Here is a 20,935-nt window from a genome sequence, read left to right on the forward strand (position 1 = left end):
TGTCAAAGAAAGGAACTATTGCCACAACTATAATAGCATTCACTCATCCCAAGCACTCAATGTGTCAACTAAATCACTGGTCCCAAACTAGATCATAACGTTTACAGTCTATTTTATCAAAAATATATTCGTTAACAATTCAGTGAGAATTCTGTTTGAATCTACTGAATACATCAATATAGAAACATCTCATAAAAAAATTACTTTTTTTTAAAAACAGAAGAAAAACATAGTACAATTTCATATGTAAAATATAAGAAGGAGACAATGCATATATATATCACATTAAAAATGAAGAACACAATACATTTCCTAATCCACAAGAGTAATCATACAGTATATCTCAAATCAAACAGAACAAACAACATAAACCCTTTAAATTCAATAAGGCACTTGATATTGCTACGGATTAGTCGATTAAAAAACCTTTTCGTAAATGTTTGGGGTACTTCCAGTATAGTACAATAAGAATATCTCTGGGGTCCCCTAGGTAAGTTTGAATTCAGTGTGGCAAAGTGCGTCGACGTGTTTCGGTGTTGTAGCCCGTAGATATGGTCACACCTTCATCAATAATAATAATAATAATAAAACCATTTTTAAAGCGCCTGGCTGCACAGAAAACAGTGTGTCCCCGCGCTAAATACTACTACATCGCCAGAGGCAAGGGCAAGTTTTTTATTAGTGGTCATCAAATTCAAACGACCGTTTCCTCTCTGTATATTAAAAAAGAATCAGTAAGTGCATGTATGCAGTTACATGTCAACACCCTGAGAAAATACATCATTCCCTGATCTCATAGACAATTATCTATTTTCACATAGACGATTCTTAATTTGCGGCTATATCTCTGTAGCATATCGCTCATATTTCTCTTCAGTGAGTGCATGTATGCAGTTACATATCAACACTCTGGGTTAATATACCATTCCCTGATCTCATAAAAATTATCTATTTTCGCCTAGAATCGCCTAGGCGAAAATAGATCATTTTTATGAGATCAGGGAATGATGACCCCTAATAAAACACTGTCCTGATGAAGGTGTGACCATATCTACGGGCTACAACACCGAAACGCGTCGACGCACTTTTCCACACAGAATTCAAACTTACCTAGGGGACCCATAGATATTCTTATTGTATTATACTGGAAGTACCCCAAACATTTACGAAAAGGTTTCTTGAATCGACTAATCCGTAGCAATATCAAGTGCCTTATTGGATTTAAAGGGGTTATGTTGTTTGTTCTGTTTGATTTGCGATATACTGTATGATTACTCTTGTGGATTAGGAAAATGTATTGTGTTCTTCATTTTTAATGTGATATATATATATATATATATATATATGCATTGTCTCCTTCTTATATTTTACATATGAAATTGTACTATGTTTTTCTTCTGTTTTTAAAAAAAAGTTATTTTTTATGAGATGTTTCTATATTGATGTATTCAGTAGATTCAAACAGAATTCTCACTGAATTTTTAACGAATATATTTTAAATAAAATAGACTGTAAACGTTATGATCTAGTTTGTGACCAGTGATTTAGTTGACACATTGAGTGCTTGGGGTGAGTGAATGCTATAATAGTTGTGGCAATAGTTCCTTTCTTTGACAATTCTTTCCAGGGATAGCCCTTTTGACTTTCAGTGTTATAAGTACCCTGTTCCCTGGAACCTGTGGGGTCTTCTCTCTTAATTTTTTCACTATCTCCTCTTGTCCATAAAAAGGGAGGGGGGCAACTGGTCGGGACACCTCCTTTGGAGCGGGACGGTAGAAGGGGTTGCAGAGGCGCACCCAAGACTCCCAATGATGGCCTCAGGACCTGGCATGGGCCTAGGAGGGGGTAGACAAGGCCAGCTGGCGGTGTGCTAGATGGTGCTGCCCTACCCCACCCCTGGCCTGATAGCCACCTGTAGCGCTGGCCGAACTGGCGGGGCCCGACTGCACCATTATTGGAGTGCGCTGCTGCCAAACCTGTAGTGTCCTGTGGACACGTTCTAGTGTTCAGGATTATGCTGTACCTACACTATACACCCACCCACCGCAGGCATCACTGGTAAGGTGATCCTGCTAATAAAAGAGGCCGGGCGCAGGTGCCCTGGGCCAGTTCCGGTACCACATACCACTGTGTCCGTGTGTCCTACTTCCAAGTATGTGGGCCTAGAGCCCGGAACTTTACATTGGCGACGAGCGGATCTGGCCACGTGTGTATGCCGGCTGCAGCTCTGTCGTGCCTTGAGAGGAAATGCAGCCCGAGGCACCCCAAACCCCTGCAGCTGCATACCGTGAGCCTGTACATGATTGGCCTGTTAGAGAAAAAGAGGTGAAGCGTTGCAGCCAACTGGGGGTTCAAAGCACACAAAACGGAAAGACGGAGGAAAAGAAAGATAGAAACAAAGTCACAAAGAGAGAGAGCAGGTACCTGCAAGAGTGAAATAAAGGGGCAGTTAGTGACTGGTAGTGGATTAAAGATGCATGAGGTGGATTTAGGACTACGCAGCCTTGAGATTCTGCGCCAACGTTTAATAGCACCGAGCGGAGCCTGGGGCACCAGCACTCTTTCTTTTAAACTAAGCTTTGCATGTATCCTGCTGGGATCCGCCAGACGTAAGCAGTTCACACCTGTGTATTGATGACTTCGATCAGAGTTCTACATTTCGTAAAATTCCCCCCAATGCGGCAGTTGTGCATCTCTGTCCAGCTGTGAGTAGTGTTAGGCTCAAGTGTGCACTCTGCACCCTGCCCCGGTGGGATCAGAGAGTCAAAGGTCTTAGTGAGGGTAGGTCGCCACACCTGAGGGATGTCCAAGAGATTGGAGGCCTATGTACAACAGTTGATGCATAGTGTGTGCAGGGCGCACCTGTGTCCAGATGGGATCAGAGCTCTGGGGAGAGAGGGAGAGATGCTGGTGCACCAGTCCAGAGTCGGTGCCTGGAAGCATTTTTGCTTTCCCTCTTAGTCTCAATGTAAGTCGATTGGAATGTGAGTATTTGGCCTTGGGCCACCCCTTCAGCACATCAAAGCCATCTGTGAGAAAGAAAATGTCAGAAGCAGAACAAGACCACAATACCGCCGAGCACAGTCTCTGAGCCACAAGAGCCCGGCCACACAAACACGAGTGCACTTATAAACCACAGAACACAACCACAACTCTATCAAATGCAGCGCCCTACGGCTCGGCCTTGAGCTGCACAGCCATTCGAGCACACAAAGGCATATACTTACATGAAACAAGACCCCAATAATACACCACTGACTGCCACAGTCATCGAAGCACGGGCCCCTCATTCAGATTCTGTCTGTTCATCCTTCATATCCAAACCTATCCATCCATCCATCTTTAAACCTATCCATTCATCCTTTCACTCATCCATCTCTTTATCCACCCTTTCACTCATCCATCAATCCTTTCGCTAATCTATCCATCAAACCCTTTCACTCCTTCATACCATCCACCCTTTTATTCCATCCACTTTTTCACTCAATCCCTCTTTTCACTCATCCATCATCCACCCGTTCATCCATCCTCCCTGCCTTTCATTCATCCATCCAATCTTTAACTTATCCACCCATCATCCGCCCTTTTATCCAATCATCCACTCTCTTTCACTCATCCATCCATCCATTCACTTATCTATCCATCCATTCACTCATACATCCATTCATCCATCTAAACATCCACCCTTGCTCACTCATCCATCCACTCACTCACTCACTCACCCACCAACCCTCCCTACTATATTATTTATGAACCTTTGCCGCCGAGCAGAAATGTGCAAACAAATTGCCACCCATTTTCTTTAAAATACCTCCTGAGAGTGTCTTGATTCTCTCGCTTTTTTTTAAACAAAAAACAGGCATACAAATGCAAGCAAACACAGCAACATAAGCAGACACAGAAAATACTCCGGTATGTTAAAAGCCATGTTATACTCTTCACCATGGCTTTTTTAATTGCTACTGCCAGGGGACTGCCATGATTCCTGTGTTTGCACAAAAGCAGAGGATAGTATGTATGTGGTTGACAGCACAGGGCCTGAATGGACCCCATAGCTGCCAAGGTTTCAGATTGCTATGTGTGACATTTTCATATTTTCATTGTAATTATGAGTGCCATTTCAACGATTATGAGTGACACTTTCTCGCTAGCAAAATTAAGCAATGAAGACAAGGGAATCATATAAATATCAGAAATGACCCAGTGTACAGGAAGAGAGTGTGCTTATAATTCGATGGAGAGTGCAATGCACGGCCTGTTCAGCAGAGAGAATGAGGGAGAGAGAGATATCAACTGAGTACCTAGGTGAGTAAAGAGAGATCAGGCACACACATGTACAATGTGCAAAGAGAGACTTAGTGCACAGCAAGGATGAAAGGGACTAAGACATGCACAGAAGGTAGGCACACAGTTGGGTAGAGTGAGTGGGAGCCTCAGCTTCTAGCTTGCTAAAATAAGCATTTGTAATGCAATTGGTCTCACATTTGTTAAAGTTAGCGCTATTGATGTTGTAATATATATATATATATATATATATATATATATATATATATATATATATATATATATATATATATATATATATGTAGAAATCCACAAACACCACTTTCAGAACTACACAAGAACGGCGAGGCAGGCAGGCAGAGAAGGAGACGGACCACGAGATTCACAGGTTCTTGGCTTTATTGCAGTTGGTACAACAGGAGGGCAATACGCGTTTCGGGCTTCAAGAGCCCTTGTTCACATATATATATATATATTTTGGTAGTGCTTTAAGGTACACAACGTTTACAACGCGAGCGTTACAACGAAGTACCATTACCACGCGGTTATAACAACGAAAGTTGTTACAACGAATTGCGCTGGGTGGCGCTCAAGGATAATAAATCATTTTATTTACTATCCCAACACCTTCCCTACTATCCACGGGGACTGGTGTTGGAATAGTAAATTATATTTTTTAAATTTGCGCCCCCCCCAACGCAAGTCGTTGTAACGACTTGCGTTGTTACAACCGCGTTGTAATGGTACGCGTTGTAACAGTGTGCGTGGTAGTGACATACATCCGTGCTTTAAACCGGGAGTCCAAGTCATTTACAGGCGTTAGCCACGACTACAAATGATTCCAGGCGTATGCCTCACATTTTGTCTGTGGCTTTAATGCACGTTTAGGCTTATGTGACATAAGAATAAAAAATTAATACGACTGACCAGTTTAGTAAAGGTTTGAACTCTGACCTTATACGTAGGGGCTTCAGACCAGGGGTCCAGTTGAAAGGAAAAGGATAGTCCTCTGAAGTTGAGGCGTCACTTCCCTGATGGCATCAGAGCAGTGACTTATTCAAAGCTAGAGTACAGTCTGGGTGGCTGAAGCCAGTTTAATGCACCAAACACTGTTCAATTGCACGGGTGGCTCGCTAGAGCCATGTTCAAAGCAAATGCCCTGGAATATAAAATAAATCCTGCACCGCACTGAGCATCTCCAAAATGTTTTTTAAAAAAGTAGACATCGTGTGAAGCGTTTAAAAGTTTAAATAAAGAAAAATAACATTGCATAAGTGTATGCAGAACGCGCCGCAGCCGTGAAGCGTAAGCACTGGTAAATGATTGGGAGGTTACAAAAGTAGAAAAGGAGAGACTACTAAGCATATTAACCAATGAAAAGCAGACATTTAAAAAGGACAGTACAAGGAGGCAATTAAAAAAGGGGTGGAGCTTAAAGCCCATATTCTAGATACAGCATGTCTTGAGGAGACAGCGCATGCGCTGCCTAGACGAGACCCAAAAAAGTTAGTCACATTGTAGAGCTAAGCAGAGAAATATTGGGCAAGCAGCTTGGCAAGGAGAGACTGAGCACGAGGATGGACAGAGAAAGTCTGTGTGCACAGCTGGACAAAGAGAGAGGGGCACACAGTTGGGTAGAGACAGTGCACAGCTGCATAAATAAAGACTCACACAGTTGGGTAGAACAACACTGAGTGCACTACTTGACAAAGAGAGACAGGGCAACCAGTCGGGTAGAGAGAGAGACTGACTGCACAGCTAGACAAAGAGAGTCTGAGCACGCAGTTGGGTAGAACAAGACTGAGCGCACTGCGGAACAAAGAGTGGCTGAGCACATAGTTTGGTACAGAGAGAAACTGTGTGCCCTGAGGGACAAAGAGAGACTTGGCACACAGTTGGCTGGAGAGACACTGAGTGCACTGCTGTACAAAGATAGACTGGGCACACAGTTGGGTGGAGAGTGACTGAGTGCACAGCTGAATAAAGAGAGACCAGGCACACAACTGGGTGGAGAGAGACTTGGTGCACTGCTGGAAAAAGAGAGTCTGGGCACACAGTTGGGTGGAGAGCGACTGAGTGCACAGCTGGGTAAAGAGAGACCAGGCACACAACTGGGTGGAGAGAGACTGGGTGTACTGCTGGACAAAGAGAGACCGGGCACACAGTTTGGTGGAGAGCGACTGAGTGCACAGCTGGAGACTGAGTGCACAGCTGGACAAAGAGAGACCGGGCACACAGTTGGGTAGAGAGAGACTGAGTACACTGTTGGACAAAGAGAGACCGGGCACACAGTTTGGTGGAGAGCGACTGAGTGCACAGCTGGAGACTGAGTGCACAGCTGGACAAAGAGAGACTGGGCACACAGTTGGGTAGAGAGAGACTGAGTACACTGCTGGAGACTTAGTGCACAGATGGACAAAGAGAGACTGGCACACAGTTTGGTGGAGAGCGACTGAGTGCACAGCTGGAGACAGTGCACAGCTGGACAAAGAGAGACCGGGCACACAGTTGGGTAGAGAGAGACTGAGTACACTGTTGGACAAAGAGAGACCGGGCACACAGTTGGGTAGAGAGAGACTGAGTACACTGTTGGACAAAGAGAGACCGGGCACACAGTTGAGTAGAGGGAGACTGAGTACACTGCTGGAGACTTAGTGCACAGATGGACAAAGAGAGACTGGCACACAGTTGGGTAGAGGGAGACTGAGTGCACTGCTGGAGACTTAGTGCACAGATGGACAAAGAGAGACTGGCACACAGTTTGGTGGAGAGCGACTGAGTGCACAGCTGGAGACTGAGTGCACAGCTGGACAAAGAGAGACCGGGCACACAGTTGGGTAGAGAGAGACTGAGTACACTGCTGGAGACTTAGTGCACAGATGGACAAAGAGAGACTGGCACACAGTTTGGTGGAGAGCGACTGAGTGCACAGCTGGAGACTGAGTGCACAGCTGGACAAAGAGAGACCGGGCACACAGTTGGGTAGAGAGAGACTGAGTACACTGTTGGACAAAGAGAGACCGGGCACACAGTTGAGTAGAGGGAGACTGAGTACACTGCTGGAGACTTAGTGCACAGATGGACAAAGAGAGACTGGCACACATTTGGGTAGAGGGAGACTGAGTGCACTGCTGGAGACTTAGTGCACAGATGGACAAAGAGAGACTGGCACACAGTTGGGTAGAGGGAGACTGAGTGCACTGCTGGAGACTTAGTGCAGAGATGGACAAAGAGAGAGAGACTGGCACACAGTTGGGTAGAGGGAGACTGTGTGCACTGCTGGACAAAGAGAGACAGGGCAACCATTGTGGTAGAAAGAGAGAGACTGACTGCACAGCTAGACAAAGAGAGTCTGAGCACGCAGTTGGGTAGAACAAGACTTAGTGCACAGATGGACAAAGAGAGACTGTTCACACAGTTGAGTGGAGAGAGACTGATTGCACTGATGGACAAAGTGACGTCATACATCTCAACAGAAAGTTCAGAACATTTCAGTTCATCCTCAATTCATGTTTTAATGGTTTTCTTTACCTTACAGTGTGGCCACCCGCTTCCCGGCCTCACCAGGCAAGAGGACTGCTGCGGCAGCGTGGGCCTATACTGGGGAGTCAACAGGTGCATGCCATGCACCCCGAAACCAGGTAGGCGTCATGGGGATGTCGGATGGGTGAATGGGTATGAAACAGACCGCTTCAAGGAATGCCTTTGGAGAGATCTGAGTCTAGCTAATCCCAGCAGTCCAGTGTATAGATTCTCCATCTCCTTCTTACCTGCTTGTCTTTCTTATCCTGGAGGGATATTGTCTTATAGTATCTGATACCCTGGGCCAGAGGGAGCCAGGCCTCACCAGCAGGAGTGCTTTGAAACAGAAGAATGATGTTGCACTTTCTCCCTCTCACTCTCCTTTCCGTATGGTGGTCTGTCTTCAGCGCTGAAACCTCCCGTGTGCCACTATGCAGATGGCACTATATTTTACTGTACTGTACTTACAGTGTGCTTGAGAAGCTGCCATAAAACATAAATACATGCACGGGTTCTTCCTTCTAGGTTGGAATGAGTCCCAGAGCAGTGCACTAGACAGGGCTGTCTATTGTGTGCACAGGCAGGAGTGCCAGAAGTCTCGTTATTGGACGAGGGGAGCGCCCTGGGGACAGTAATAGCCCACCCACCCACTGCTTGTCCACCCGCTCAGACAGGCAGGGGTGCCAGGCAGGCCCGCAGCCCGCGCCCAGCAGCACGCATGGTTACAGTAGCAGGCAGAACACGAATGGAGGTACAGAGAGACATAAGTCTGCTCCAGGCTGGCATCAGAGGTTCACAGTTGTGAAAGAAATATTCAGAATGTGTGAGTGAACGAAGGGTCAGGGGGTGCCAGGGTCAACAGGTGGTAGCGCACTGCGTGATGATGGGCCACTGGCAGGCCAAAGTGGGTATTGTTCACTCAAAAGAGATAGAATCTCCTGCCATTCGTAGAAGCTTCATTAGCCATCTCCTGAGGCACATCCTCATTAAACACATTGAGGGCCATATGTATCAAGCACTAATGCGTTCGCAAACGCCGAAATTCGCAGAATTTCGGCATTTGCGAACGCATTAGTGGTAAATGGTATGTATGAAAGAAAACTGCGTGCACAATAAGGAATCGCAAAATTTGCGATTCCTTATTTTGCGATTGCATTTAAGGAATCGCAAATTTTGCGATTCCTTAAATGCAATGTAAGAAGCAAAAAAAAAAATGCAAATTGGCCTTAAGGAATCGCAAATTACCACCAACTTCAAGTTGGTGGTAATTTGCGAATTCCTTGAAAAATGCACTTTTTTGCATTTTTCAAAGTGCAATGTGAAGCACATACATGCTCTTAGGGCATGTATGTGCGCCACATGTGCACCCATGCTAATTTCAGGGGTGCAACAGGGTGTCCTTTGGACACCCCTGCACCCTTGAAATTATTCTTAATTTGCTAATCGCAATCAAGGAATACTCAGAACTCGCTAAAAAATTGCGATTTTGTACATACATCCCTATTTGCGATTCTCAAATAGCGATTTCTAAAAAATCGCAAATCAGGTTGTTGATCCATATGGCCCATTGAGAGCTTTTTGAGGTCCTATGCCAGGCTTAGTGATGATGTAAACCTATTACTCCTCTAATTTGCCTCTGCGGTTTCTGAACTGGGTTGCCACATTCCTCCAAAGGACCATGGAGGTGGAGGAAAGAGGAGCCTGTAATGAGATAATGTTCTTTTATCACCTGAGTGCTACAGGACCTACATTCCACTGACCAGGGTTCAGTTTTATAGGCCCTTTCACACCTTACCTTTAAATGGGAAATTGTGGTGGTTTTGTGTAACTGTCTGCCTATTATAACATGTTTGTGAATGTGTGTGTGTGATGAGATGTGATCTCTCTGCTAAAGCCTTGCTACTCTGTGAACAGCCATCAGCACAGTATGAAACATCAACTTTAAACAAGTTATATTTTCATTTTTAAATTCGACCAGATCTCATGGGCTGCAGCCGGCGCCCTTTCAATTTGTTCACATGGCGGGGAGGAAGAGGAGGGAGTTCAGCAGAGAACCACTGCCTAGACCCATCTGGTTCCTCTTAGTGCCCGAACCTCAAGTCACATCCGTTCATGTTCAAGCGCCGCAGCTGTTTTCGGAGCAGCTAATTCATTTCATGATTCAGTGGTTTTATTTATTTTGGGATTTTACTGGACTTTCCCTTCACCGCATGGGATTTCAACATATTTCCCAAAAGCTCCATCACCGGAGACTTTCCTACCCAGGAGCGCAATGATCACCTAATGGAGAGCGAAGAGAAGACAGACTCGCCAATTTCTTGAGTCTACCAGAACAAAATATGGGCAACTCTGTGGACTCCGCCTTCATACCACTAATGTTCCTAAAAGGCCATAGCAAGGATATCCCATAGCACACATCTGTGTTACTGGTAAAATGTATATACAACTCCACATAAAGGAACCCGAGAGCACAAAGTAACACCACACCTTGCAGTTGAAGAAACCTTGCTGCAGGTTTTTTGAAGTAGGAAAGGTAATGGGTCATCTTATTCAAGGGTGGCCAGCGATGCTAAGACCCAAACTACCCGTCGACCGGATTAGTCACTGAGCACCAGAACTATCCTTGTCCAGTTGCTTAGACCTTCTGAATCTGTTCACACCCCTCTGTGCCCCATAGTCGAAGAATCAAACTCATGCACAGGAGTGGAGCGTTACTAGGGTAGCTCCTAGTTGCTCAGGCTTACAACTGCCATTGGGACTAGGTGCCATTGCTTTCAACTTGGGGTCTTGCCGTAAAGACTCCCCAGGGATTAACATGAAGGGGCCTCTTTGGGATCCCTCAGGAGATTGCCTTTACTTTTTCGCTCTTCATCACTACTGGCAACCTGGTACTTCAAGGGTCTCCCATAAATCTAAGAGAAATATGTTTGTGCCCACATCCAATAAGTGTACCCATCCTCTGCAAAGTACCCTTTAATATGTGACTTAATCAGGCTAAGCCTTATCAAACGAAAGCGTTTATGCTCTGTAAACTTGCGCATTGCATTTTTGATGGATCTGTGGAAAAGCTTGATTGTAGCTTCCGACTTGGCCCCATGCCATACACGGCAAGGGATGATCTCACACTATATCCGTTCTCAAGTACCCATGCACCTATTAATGTCAACCATCATCTCCTTCATGGCTTGAAGAAGTGGGCTCTGGCCTATGGGGTTAAGTCGTTGCCACCCATGTGCATCACAAGAATATGAAGGTGTCTAGACTTGCTGTAAATATTTTAGCATAGTTTGGTTAACAAATGTGCCCATTTCATGCCCAGGAACACCCATCCATTTAATATTGGTGTTCAAGAAATCCTTCTCCCAGTTCTGCATCTTTGCCGTCTGTGCTGCCCTTGCGATGAAGGAATGTGTGATGACCCAAATTCTGACCCTTCGAAGGAAATAAAGTTCAGGGTCTCTTAGCACATCTGTTTAATAATGCAGAGTTAACCACAGAATGCATGATTTACAAACCATTAAACCTCGTATGCCTATTGTGAAAGATGTAAAGCAAATACTTGCATCAGTAGTGATTGAGGGCCAGATGTGCAACCATTCACTTTAGCGAGTCGCAAATTGTGCTGAATTGAGACTCGCAATTTGCGACTCACTAAAGTGAATCTACAACAGTGTCTCAGACACTGTTTGCGATTCCCATTGGGGTTGCAAATTGCATGCCTCATCAATATTCATGAGGCAAGCGCAATTTGCGACCCCATTGGGAATGGCTAGCACTTCCATGGATGGCGGCCTGCTGGGGTCTGCAGACCACCATGTCTGTGACTGCTTTTTAAATAAGCAAAAGACTCACAATTGATGGACGGAATGCCGAACAATTCAAAACATTCACCCCCAGTCAAGAGATCTGGGTTAGATCCATCATTCTTTTGCTCACCATGCCACCCCAGTTTAGACCTGGCCATATGCAAATCAGCCTTGACCCAGTGCCTCATGGGAACAGTCCAGCCCGAACTGCCAACCCAGGTCCTCCCTGGACCGGAAACAAGCATCCTAGGACCGGTTTCGGAGGTTCACCCCTCTTCAGCCAGGATAGCTTAATTCTAGTGACATAGTGGGCCTATGACCCACGATTGGGCATACCTGCCGCACTTAGGACCAGTTTCGGGGTTTGTCACCCTTCTTTAGCCAGGCTAGCTTGAATCCAGTGGCACAGTCAGCAAGGGACCCGCGTACGGGCATACCCATCCCACATAGGGCGAAAAGTGCTACGCAAACAAATGATGGTCTGAATGCTGAATGAATCATACATTCACCCCCAGTCAAGAGATCTGGATTACATCCATTGTTCTTTTGCTCACCATGCCACCCCAGTTAAGACCCAGCCATATGCAAATTAGTCTTGACCCTGTGCATCATCCACCTCATCATGTGACACGCAAGTCATTGTCAGAACCCTAGGACATCTTGTTGTCAGACAGCAAGGTCAACCCCACCTTCCCCCTTGTTAGTTAACCCACTTCCTGTATATAACTCAGAACAGTGGAGAGGACCTATTGGAAAGGGAAAAGGGGGTATGGGAACGAGGAAAAAGAAGAGATAGAGATTAGCAGCAAGCACATCGAATGCTTGCCTCGTAAAGCAAGGGGTCACTGTAACTATCCTCCATGCAAACCTGGCATATTGCCAGAGAACCAAAGTAGGGAAGAGCTCACTGGCACAGGAGAGTAATGTTGCTTTAGATACACAGAAGGGGGTCCAAAGCAAAAGTTCAATACAATGGTTAAACACGGATACAGGAAATCCAGAAAAGTAAAGCAACACTGGGAAACCGAGAGAACTGACAAAAAAAACAACCAAGGTAAGGGATATAAATATAGGTGCGAACTGGTGCAAAAAAAGGAGTCAAATTAACCAATGTTGCCAGACGATAGTCTAAGGGTATCGTGAACCTATATAAGGGGCAGCTTCATCTGACCTCGAATTCAAATACTAGCCCTGGGGCAACCCTAGAAGTCTCTGCCCTCTGTGATGATAGCTTTTATTGTACTGACAGTCCGACCTCTCAAAGGCCCACCTCCTCTCCAGTTTGAGTCTGTTAGGAATCGTCTTTTGGAGTACTCTTAGTAGTCTTTGGGCATGGACAAAGACTGCAGACTTCCAGGAATTGTCAGATACATCTTTACCCTTCCATGCTACCGGATATTGTTGTTGCCTCTCTATAATTTCAAGTGTCTAAGATCTCCTCCAGTTCGTACTCAGGTGTTCCATCAACTAAAGTAGTGGGAGGAGTAACTGAAGCAGAAGCAGCCTTCTTGACTCTCAAATCAAGAAATATATGGTGGATCTTCCAGTGACAAGGCAATTTCAGTTCTAGTGTGGACTGTCCTACCTGTCTTACAATGGTAGAGGGTCTCACATATCTGGGAGCGAATGTGATCTAGTTTAATGGACAAATAATCAGTTGACACACAAACCATTTTCCCACCTTGAACAATAGCTCTGTACTACTCCACCGGTTGCAGTTTTTTTATGAACTTGCCCATCCAGATCTTAAATGTGCATAAGCCCCATCCTGAATCTTCCACGTGTCTTTAATCAGGGAGTGTACAGAAGGAATTGAGGTGGAGGAGAAAGAAGGTGGTCAAATGTGGGGAAGGAACCTAGATGAATTAAAGAACGGAGTGGTCCGCAGAGGTGTGGTGTAGGTGTTTTTACATGGAAATTTAGCAGTCAACAGTTCAGTGTGATGCATCAAAACATCTCAAGTATTGTTTTGTTATCTGATTTATGTTTCTCTATTTTTCCACCTGATTGAGGCTGGTAGCTAGTGGACAAACAATGTATTACACTAACCTGTTTTTGTAAGGATTTCAAAAATCTAGCTATAAACCGGGATCTCCTATCTGTAATGACAGCATCTGGTAGCACATGCAATCTGACAATGTCCTTGTTAAACACATAAGCTAATGTAGGGAATGTAATGAGCAGCCTTAGTGAGGTAATTAATGACTAGTAATACAGTCTTTCTTTCTGAAGGCGTAAATTAGTTATAAATCTTTGACAAGGGTTGTTGAAGTGTAGGCAAAGGCTGCAATAACCCTTTTGATGGATATTTCTTACCGCAGTTAGAATATTCCTCAGGCGTGAGAGTGGAGCTGGAAAAATCTTTAGCAGTACCACTGTGTTCAGGTAGGTGGCAATATGGAGCTCCAATCCAGAAGAAACAGGCAGAGTCACATACAAGTGCAACCCATGCATTCCAACATCAGTTATCTTTGTATCTGCCCCTCCAGGTGCAGAACCGGAGCTATCCCTTGACTCTTTTGAGACTGCTTTTCCACAAAAATCTTCTTTAAATACCAGTGTACAAGAGAAAATGCCACCCTCTAAAACCACAGGGTTCAAGCCTTGTAGGGCCTATTGCAAGCAAATGTCTCTGACAGGTTTCCGCCAGATTTGACTTTGGTGTTTGGAGCCGGACCACAGCTGTAAGGCCTGTAGTAATTGCATCTTGAGGAATCTGAAGGCCATCCATGACCGTGAAACAAAGCTATCTTTCACCAATCACCAGAATGCTCCATGCCATGACTGGTCAAAGTTGAAGGGAATATCGCATTTCTGATCCCAAGGTAATTCCCGCAGCAGATCTTCACAACATTTAAGCCCTCAGGCAAGTCCAAAAAGAAGCACAGGATATCCAAACAGATGTCAGTTCCTTGCCACCACTCTCGAACTTCTGATAATGACTGTTATGAGAAAGGGGACAACTTGTCTCAACCATACACCGAAGACAGCTGGCATGATGACCTACAAGAAAACAATGGACTGGATACTTCTCCAGATAATGGGTTGGTCTCTCTACCTGGGACAGATACTGAGGAAAGTTTCTCCTTTGCAGTTGTGATGGGAAGGGAGTTGAGTTTCCTGACCTCCATGTGCTTAGTATGAAGGTGAAAATCAATGTTCTCACCGAAGTCCTCCCACCCAGACAGACTGCTGTTGGCTTTCAAGGAGGACTTCATGGACACCCTTCTTGTGAGGAAATATAAATTTTATGGTCAAGAAATGTTCCCTAACGTGTACCCCACCGTCTCCATGTACGAGCTTAAAGTGCATGTAACTTCCCTCCTGTGCCAGCTATGAAGACGCAAATACATTTGCGTCCAACGTTAACATGTCCTCTTTCAGATCCACCCTGAATGGGTTGAATATTCCGTTCCTAAGTATGCCTTGCCAACGTCTTTATGTGGTGTACTTTACACGTTTTTCAGCTCTGGCGAAGTAGGCCCTGAAATCTGCCATCAAGCCTTTTCCTGCCTTCTGACTCTGAACGCCTCAGCCTGGCCTGCCTCTGTACCCGTGACCTTTACCTTACTCCCTGCGCGGCTAACGGCGCTTAGCTCAGCCTGTTGTCTGCCAAGACTGTATTCAACCTTCGAATTATCTGTTCCGCTCCTCAGAAATACATTCCTGCCTACTAGTTCAAGTAAACATCCTTCCAGCTGCAGAGCAAAGGGCCCGGCCTCACTGTCTCCGTGCAAGTAATTCATAGCTCCTGTTACCATGGTAGGCCCATGCCCCTCGCATCTCATGCAGACACGTAGACGCTTATACACGCACTCACAGTCAGTATAGAATAGCCTCTGCCCAAGAGACCTTTCCCTCTAGATAATATGGTTCCCAAACATCAGATATCAGATATGATATAGGTACGAGTTGATCTGACATGCCAGACTGTCTCTTTCCGCTAGTGTAAATGTCAAGTCCCCTGCACCCTCCAGCTCCACGTCAATCACACGTCATGCAGCTGCGCGCGCATCCAGATCTCAGATTTCTGCTGACATTGCCAGATTCTGCTATGTACCCACCTACTTGTGACACTTTCATGTGACGTTTCTAGCACACACCTCTATGTTCACGTCTAGTTCACGCCTTTTTGATTACGTATTGCTAACACGTGTATGCTTTTATCTTGTCTCACTCAGCTGTTACGCCTACTGTATTGGTATCTATTGTATGATTTAAGTATAAAAGTTATGTCTTGTCAATAAAGTATGCTCTATCCCTTCCTGAACCCCAGTGGTGTCAGGAACCCGATATCCGGTTCAAGAACCATTCCTTTTTAAGGAATAAAACCCCTAAGAACTCTAACACCACGGACTCTGCGTCTTTCTTTCCGATTGAGTTATTTTTGTTTAAGTACTTACCTGCATAGAAATTAGGACGGTAAATCAAATATTTACCACATTATTTTGGCGCCCGAATAGGGACCCCTCCCCCACCTCACGCGCCGGTTGGTGCGTTGCAACCTTTGCCCCCTGCCATAAGTCAAGACGGACAATTACGCGTACCCGCAGGATTTCCTGTATCTCCCTCAGGCCTACGGAGGTGACGGAGACTGCGATCAGCACCCAGACGAGGCGGTGAGGAGTGCGGAGGATCCCGACCAGAGCCTAGCCGAAAGAAGCAAGGTCCGAGGTGTCAAGAGGCCCACCAGTTCCGAAGTATTCACGTATCGAGCCGAGTCGAGTCCAGTCCGGTCCAGTCCAGTCGAGTTTTCCGAGGCCTTCTGTTCCGTGCTTCCCGGTGAGTACCATTGCTGGGGACGCATCTAGACGGGTGCATTATTATGTATCCGGTAAAGACGGGTTTGGGTACACAAACACGGTCTGCACTGTTTTAGACAGTGTATCTGTGCTGTTTAGCAGTACATCAGTTATTCAAGTTCTTGCACTGTTCTCCAACAGTGTATCTGTGCTGTTTAGCAGTACATCTAGTATCGTGGGTAGTCATATGTGTTCAAAATGTTTTCATGTAATTAATGTCGTGGTATGAGTGATTGTTTGATGTACACTACTGTGTTTTTGTGTAACTAGCTGTGTTCAGAGTAAGTAACAAGTATCGAGTGTCCAGTACTAAGTAACAAGATGCCGTTTTTCAATAAATTACGACAGATAGGAACTAGGAAAGGGATACTAGAGGAAGAAATTCCTATTCCCCCTAGGGACACTCCTGGAAATTTTATGTATCATAAGCATGGCTTAGATGCCATACTGTACCTAAATTTATGGGCCGATTATACCAAGCACCTAGACGAGAGACACAGATGGCCCGTTACAGGAACATGGGATGCCGAGTGCATCATGAAGGTAGAAGAAGCGCTATGGAAAAAGAAAGCCAGACAATCTCAGAAAGACGCCATAGAATTTTGGCGTAAAGAATCACATAAACGTGCCGAAAAAGCACTCCGTAAAGAAGACAGACATAGAGAAGAGTCGGATAGAGTCCGAGAAAACGAATTAGTTAATGAAGGGATCCGAGTAAAAGCAGAACAAGTAGACCGCATGCGAAACACTCTTGCAAATGGCATGTATTTTGTGGCCGAGGGTTTGCCTAAAGCCACTTCAGAAATACCGAAAGATCTGCCGCCACCATTGGTTCCGACTAAAGTAAGTCACAGGACCACTAAAGATATATTCCTTGCTTCCTATCTAGACGATGTAGCTCCCGCTTACACCAATTCACGTGCCCACGTACCGCCTACTGACGGTGACGGAGGTGGCAACGCACTCCAAGATAATGTCCCGCCATTACCGCAACAAAGCTCACCCGTTCAACAGTCTGCTCCACCTGCTCCTCCACCTCCACCACTTCCCACATCTAAGATTAATATTCTAAATCCGTTTGCGCCTGATCCTAGTAGGAGACAAGTTCAGGTACAGATACCGACTCCACAGACACACAATCTTCAAGTCTCCGCCTCAGGAGGTGCGACAGGAGGTCTCCAGACTCCGCCGCCAACACATAGATTGAACCTAAGGGACATAATGAGGCAACATACACCCCAAACTCCACGTTTCGACATGCTTAAAGATCCCCTTCCAATTTGCAGATATGATCCAGTACCCGGTAAAGACGATAGAATGTTGTTAGCATCGCTACGCTTACGAAAAGTTGCAGATTACCTAGTGTTATTTCCAGGAATGACTGAACACCTAGATAGAATATATCATTTTGTCCAGACTGGGGAAAATCCTGAAAGTATTAAAGAGGCCCTGGCTCACCAGAAAGTGTACACTCAAGGTTGTATATTACGTTTCTTAATAAATTGCTTAATAAGAGAACGAGACAGGCCTGGAGTAGACCAGGAAGTGATGGAAGCACTAAACAAGTGGGGTCAAAATATAGCCGAGGGAAAACATGATAAACTGAATTGTATAGCAAGCATGTACAAGAAAATCAGAAAAGCAGTAATAGAAATACACGAAAAAGAACAAGAAAAAGAAAAAGAAAGGGACAGGAATGACTCCTCCGAGGAGGACGGACCTGAAGAACCAGACACGACTAAAGAAATGATAGCGTATGTAGGTAAGGGAAATTACCTTAGGAAAGGCATTCGTCCAGAAAGCAAGAGAGTTTTCCTCTCTGGTATATCAAAACCGAGTTCTCCTGAATATCTGTTTAAAGGCACCGATAAAATTCTTCAAGAACGAATGGGGTACCATGTACTCGATTCTATGGATGAACAAGAACTAGCCCGGTCAGCAGTACTATGGGCTGACAATCCTAGCACATACAATGATGATACAGTAGCACAGACATTTCTGAACCTTTCCCCAGACGAACAGAAATTAGCCGGTGTATACATGATTCAGCATATCATCACTTTATATAGACAACAACATTCTGATCCAGGTCCCTTACCGGATACTTTAGAAGCGCTACTTATGAATAGATGGAGAGGCCTAAGTACCAGATTAATTCAAATAATTTTAGAACAACGCCGCAGATATAACACTTTCTTAGGCCCACAATATGTTTCAGCTCCGCCCCCAGAAAGAAAAATGTGTCATTTTGACAGGCAGAATCCCTTACGAGAAGTACACCCAGTTATGAATGCCAATAATACCTTGGAACGTGTGTTTGTGTACACACCTTTAACAAAGTTGGAATTGTTAGAAATGAAGAAACTAGTACCCTGTCACGATAAAGACCCTGCAGGTTTTCACCGAGAACTTAAAGACATGTTACTCATGGGAGATTACACGTATACGGATATTATGAAATTGTTAAAAGTACTGCTGCCCACCGGCATTTACGAGAAACTCAAGGAAAAAGAATGGGAGGTGGGAGATAAAAAGATTATATGGACTGAAATAGAAGACGAGGAAAAAGGTCGTACTCCAGGGCTAGGCCTTGGGGATAAAGCTAAAGCGTTACCAAGTTTAATAGTACAGGTCTTGCCAAGATTATTGACAACTAAAAAGGAAGACTGGGACGCAATCTCAGCCTGTAAACAGAAACACGATGAAGATACTAGTGACTTCTATTCAAGATTCGAGAAATGTTTCATTATTAATAGTGGCCTGAAACCAGGTAGCGAGTCATACCCACATCTTTTTGTAACAAAACTAGTCGAGAACTCCCTGACACAAGTTAAGAACCGTGTATATAAAGTTGAAAGTACATGGCAAGCAAATACGCCATCCCAGATGTTACAAATGTTACAATACCACCAGAACAGAATTAGAGAAGAACAGGATCACGAACAGAGACGTATGAAAGACACGAAAATGAAAATGTTAGTGGCACAGTCGGTTCCAGCCGACGGTCAGAGGAAGGGTACGACCCAGACAGGTAATGCAGCAGCTCCCGTTAAAGGGACATGCAACTATTGCAAACAGCCAGGTCACTACGTACATGAATGTCCGGTCCTGAAACACAATATAGCAACAGGTAAAACTAAAGAAAGACCGCATCCGCCTAGACAAGACCAGGTCCAGCAACAGACTTCACAGAATTCACAGCCTATGCATGCTCCACCACATACAGCACAGACCGCAGCGGTATCACAGCCACTGCCGCAGCCCATTGCCGCGACGCAGCAAGTTTCACGACAGATGAACCAGTATGCCCAATCTGATTATCCCGATTATCAGCGATACACATGAAACAGCCTAGAGAGGGAGGTTGGCTTGCCTCTTATTGAAATTCCTGTAGATCAAGAGGGTCCTTATGTACACAGTCAAGTATTGGGAAAAGACAGAAAGTTTTTAATTGACACAGGGGCAAGCCGCACAACAATCAGCCATGATGAAGTCCCAGGGGCACCCCTCTCAGGCTCACAGAATGTTTCCCTTGGTTTTTCAGGACAGCCTATTGTAAATGAAGTATCGAAACCAGTCCCCCTAGCAGTAGGTCCATTATCACGCGTTACAGACCTGTTACTCACGAGATCATGTCCAGAAAACTTGCTAGGTATCAAAACGTTGAAGGCTCTAGGAGCAGTGATATGTTGTTCTCCGGAAGGAGTTAGACTTTTTCTACGTGACTTTAAGGGTCACTATGTATTACGAGAGTTAGATGTCAGATTGAAAAATGTACCGAAACACCTGTGGGCACAAGGCCCAACCGATGTAGGTTGTATGCACATTACACCATACCGTGTTACACTCAAACCAGGAATTGTTTTACCACGAATCAGACAATACAAGTTACCACCCGATGCTGTAGTGGTTTTACTGGAAATCATTGAAGAGCTCATTGCCAAAGGAGTGGTCGTAGAAACCGACTCCAATATCTGTAATTCCCCTATCATTCCGATTCTTAAACGTACTGATCCCAATGCACCGCCAGTATATCGGCTGGTGATTGATTTACGAGAACTCAATAAATGCATTGTTCCACAGTATCCTGTGGTTCCCGACATCTCATCCTTATTGACTGCTATTGATTCAGAAGCGACGTTCTTTACTGTAATTGACCTCAAGAACGCCTTCTTCAGTGTCCCCATTGATCCAGAGAGCCAATACCTCTTCGGATTCAGTTTAAATGGACGAAGTTTCAAATTTTCACGCGCACCTCAAGGATTCACAGAAAGCCCCAGCATCTATAGCCAAGCACTGAAAAGACAACTTGATTGTATCCAAATGCCAGTTAACACTGCCTTACTACAGCACGTCGATGATCTGCTGATCACCGCACGAAGTGAACCCGAATGTGAACAAGCATCACTGACAGTTTTACATTTTCTGGCCGACAAGGGACACAAGGTGTCCCCTTCGAAGCTACAATTCTGTGTTCAGCAAGTTGTGTACTTGGGTCACTTGCTGTCCAAAGTGGGGAGA

At 45.0% G+C, this 20,935-nt stretch overlaps 1 protein-coding gene across 2 annotated transcripts in view; it reads left to right on the forward strand.

Annotated features, from left to right (window-relative positions):
- LTBP2 (latent transforming growth factor beta binding protein 2) overlaps positions 1-20,935 on the forward strand; it is a 1,419,414-nt gene that overhangs the window by 859,812 nt on the left and 538,667 nt on the right. For both annotated transcript variants that reach the window (XM_086937485.1, XM_086937488.1), the window contains exon 8: positions 7,823-7,925. In XM_086937485.1, the coding sequence (XP_086793611.1) occupies positions 7,823-7,925 (103 nt within the window). The remainder of the gene's footprint in view (positions 1-7,822; positions 7,926-20,935) is intronic.

Source organism: Lissotriton vulgaris, chromosome 9, assembly GCF_964263255.1.
Source record: "Lissotriton vulgaris chromosome 9, aLisVul1.2, whole genome shotgun sequence".
Classification (NCBI taxonomy): Eukaryota; Metazoa; Chordata; class Amphibia; order Caudata; family Salamandridae; genus Lissotriton; species Lissotriton vulgaris.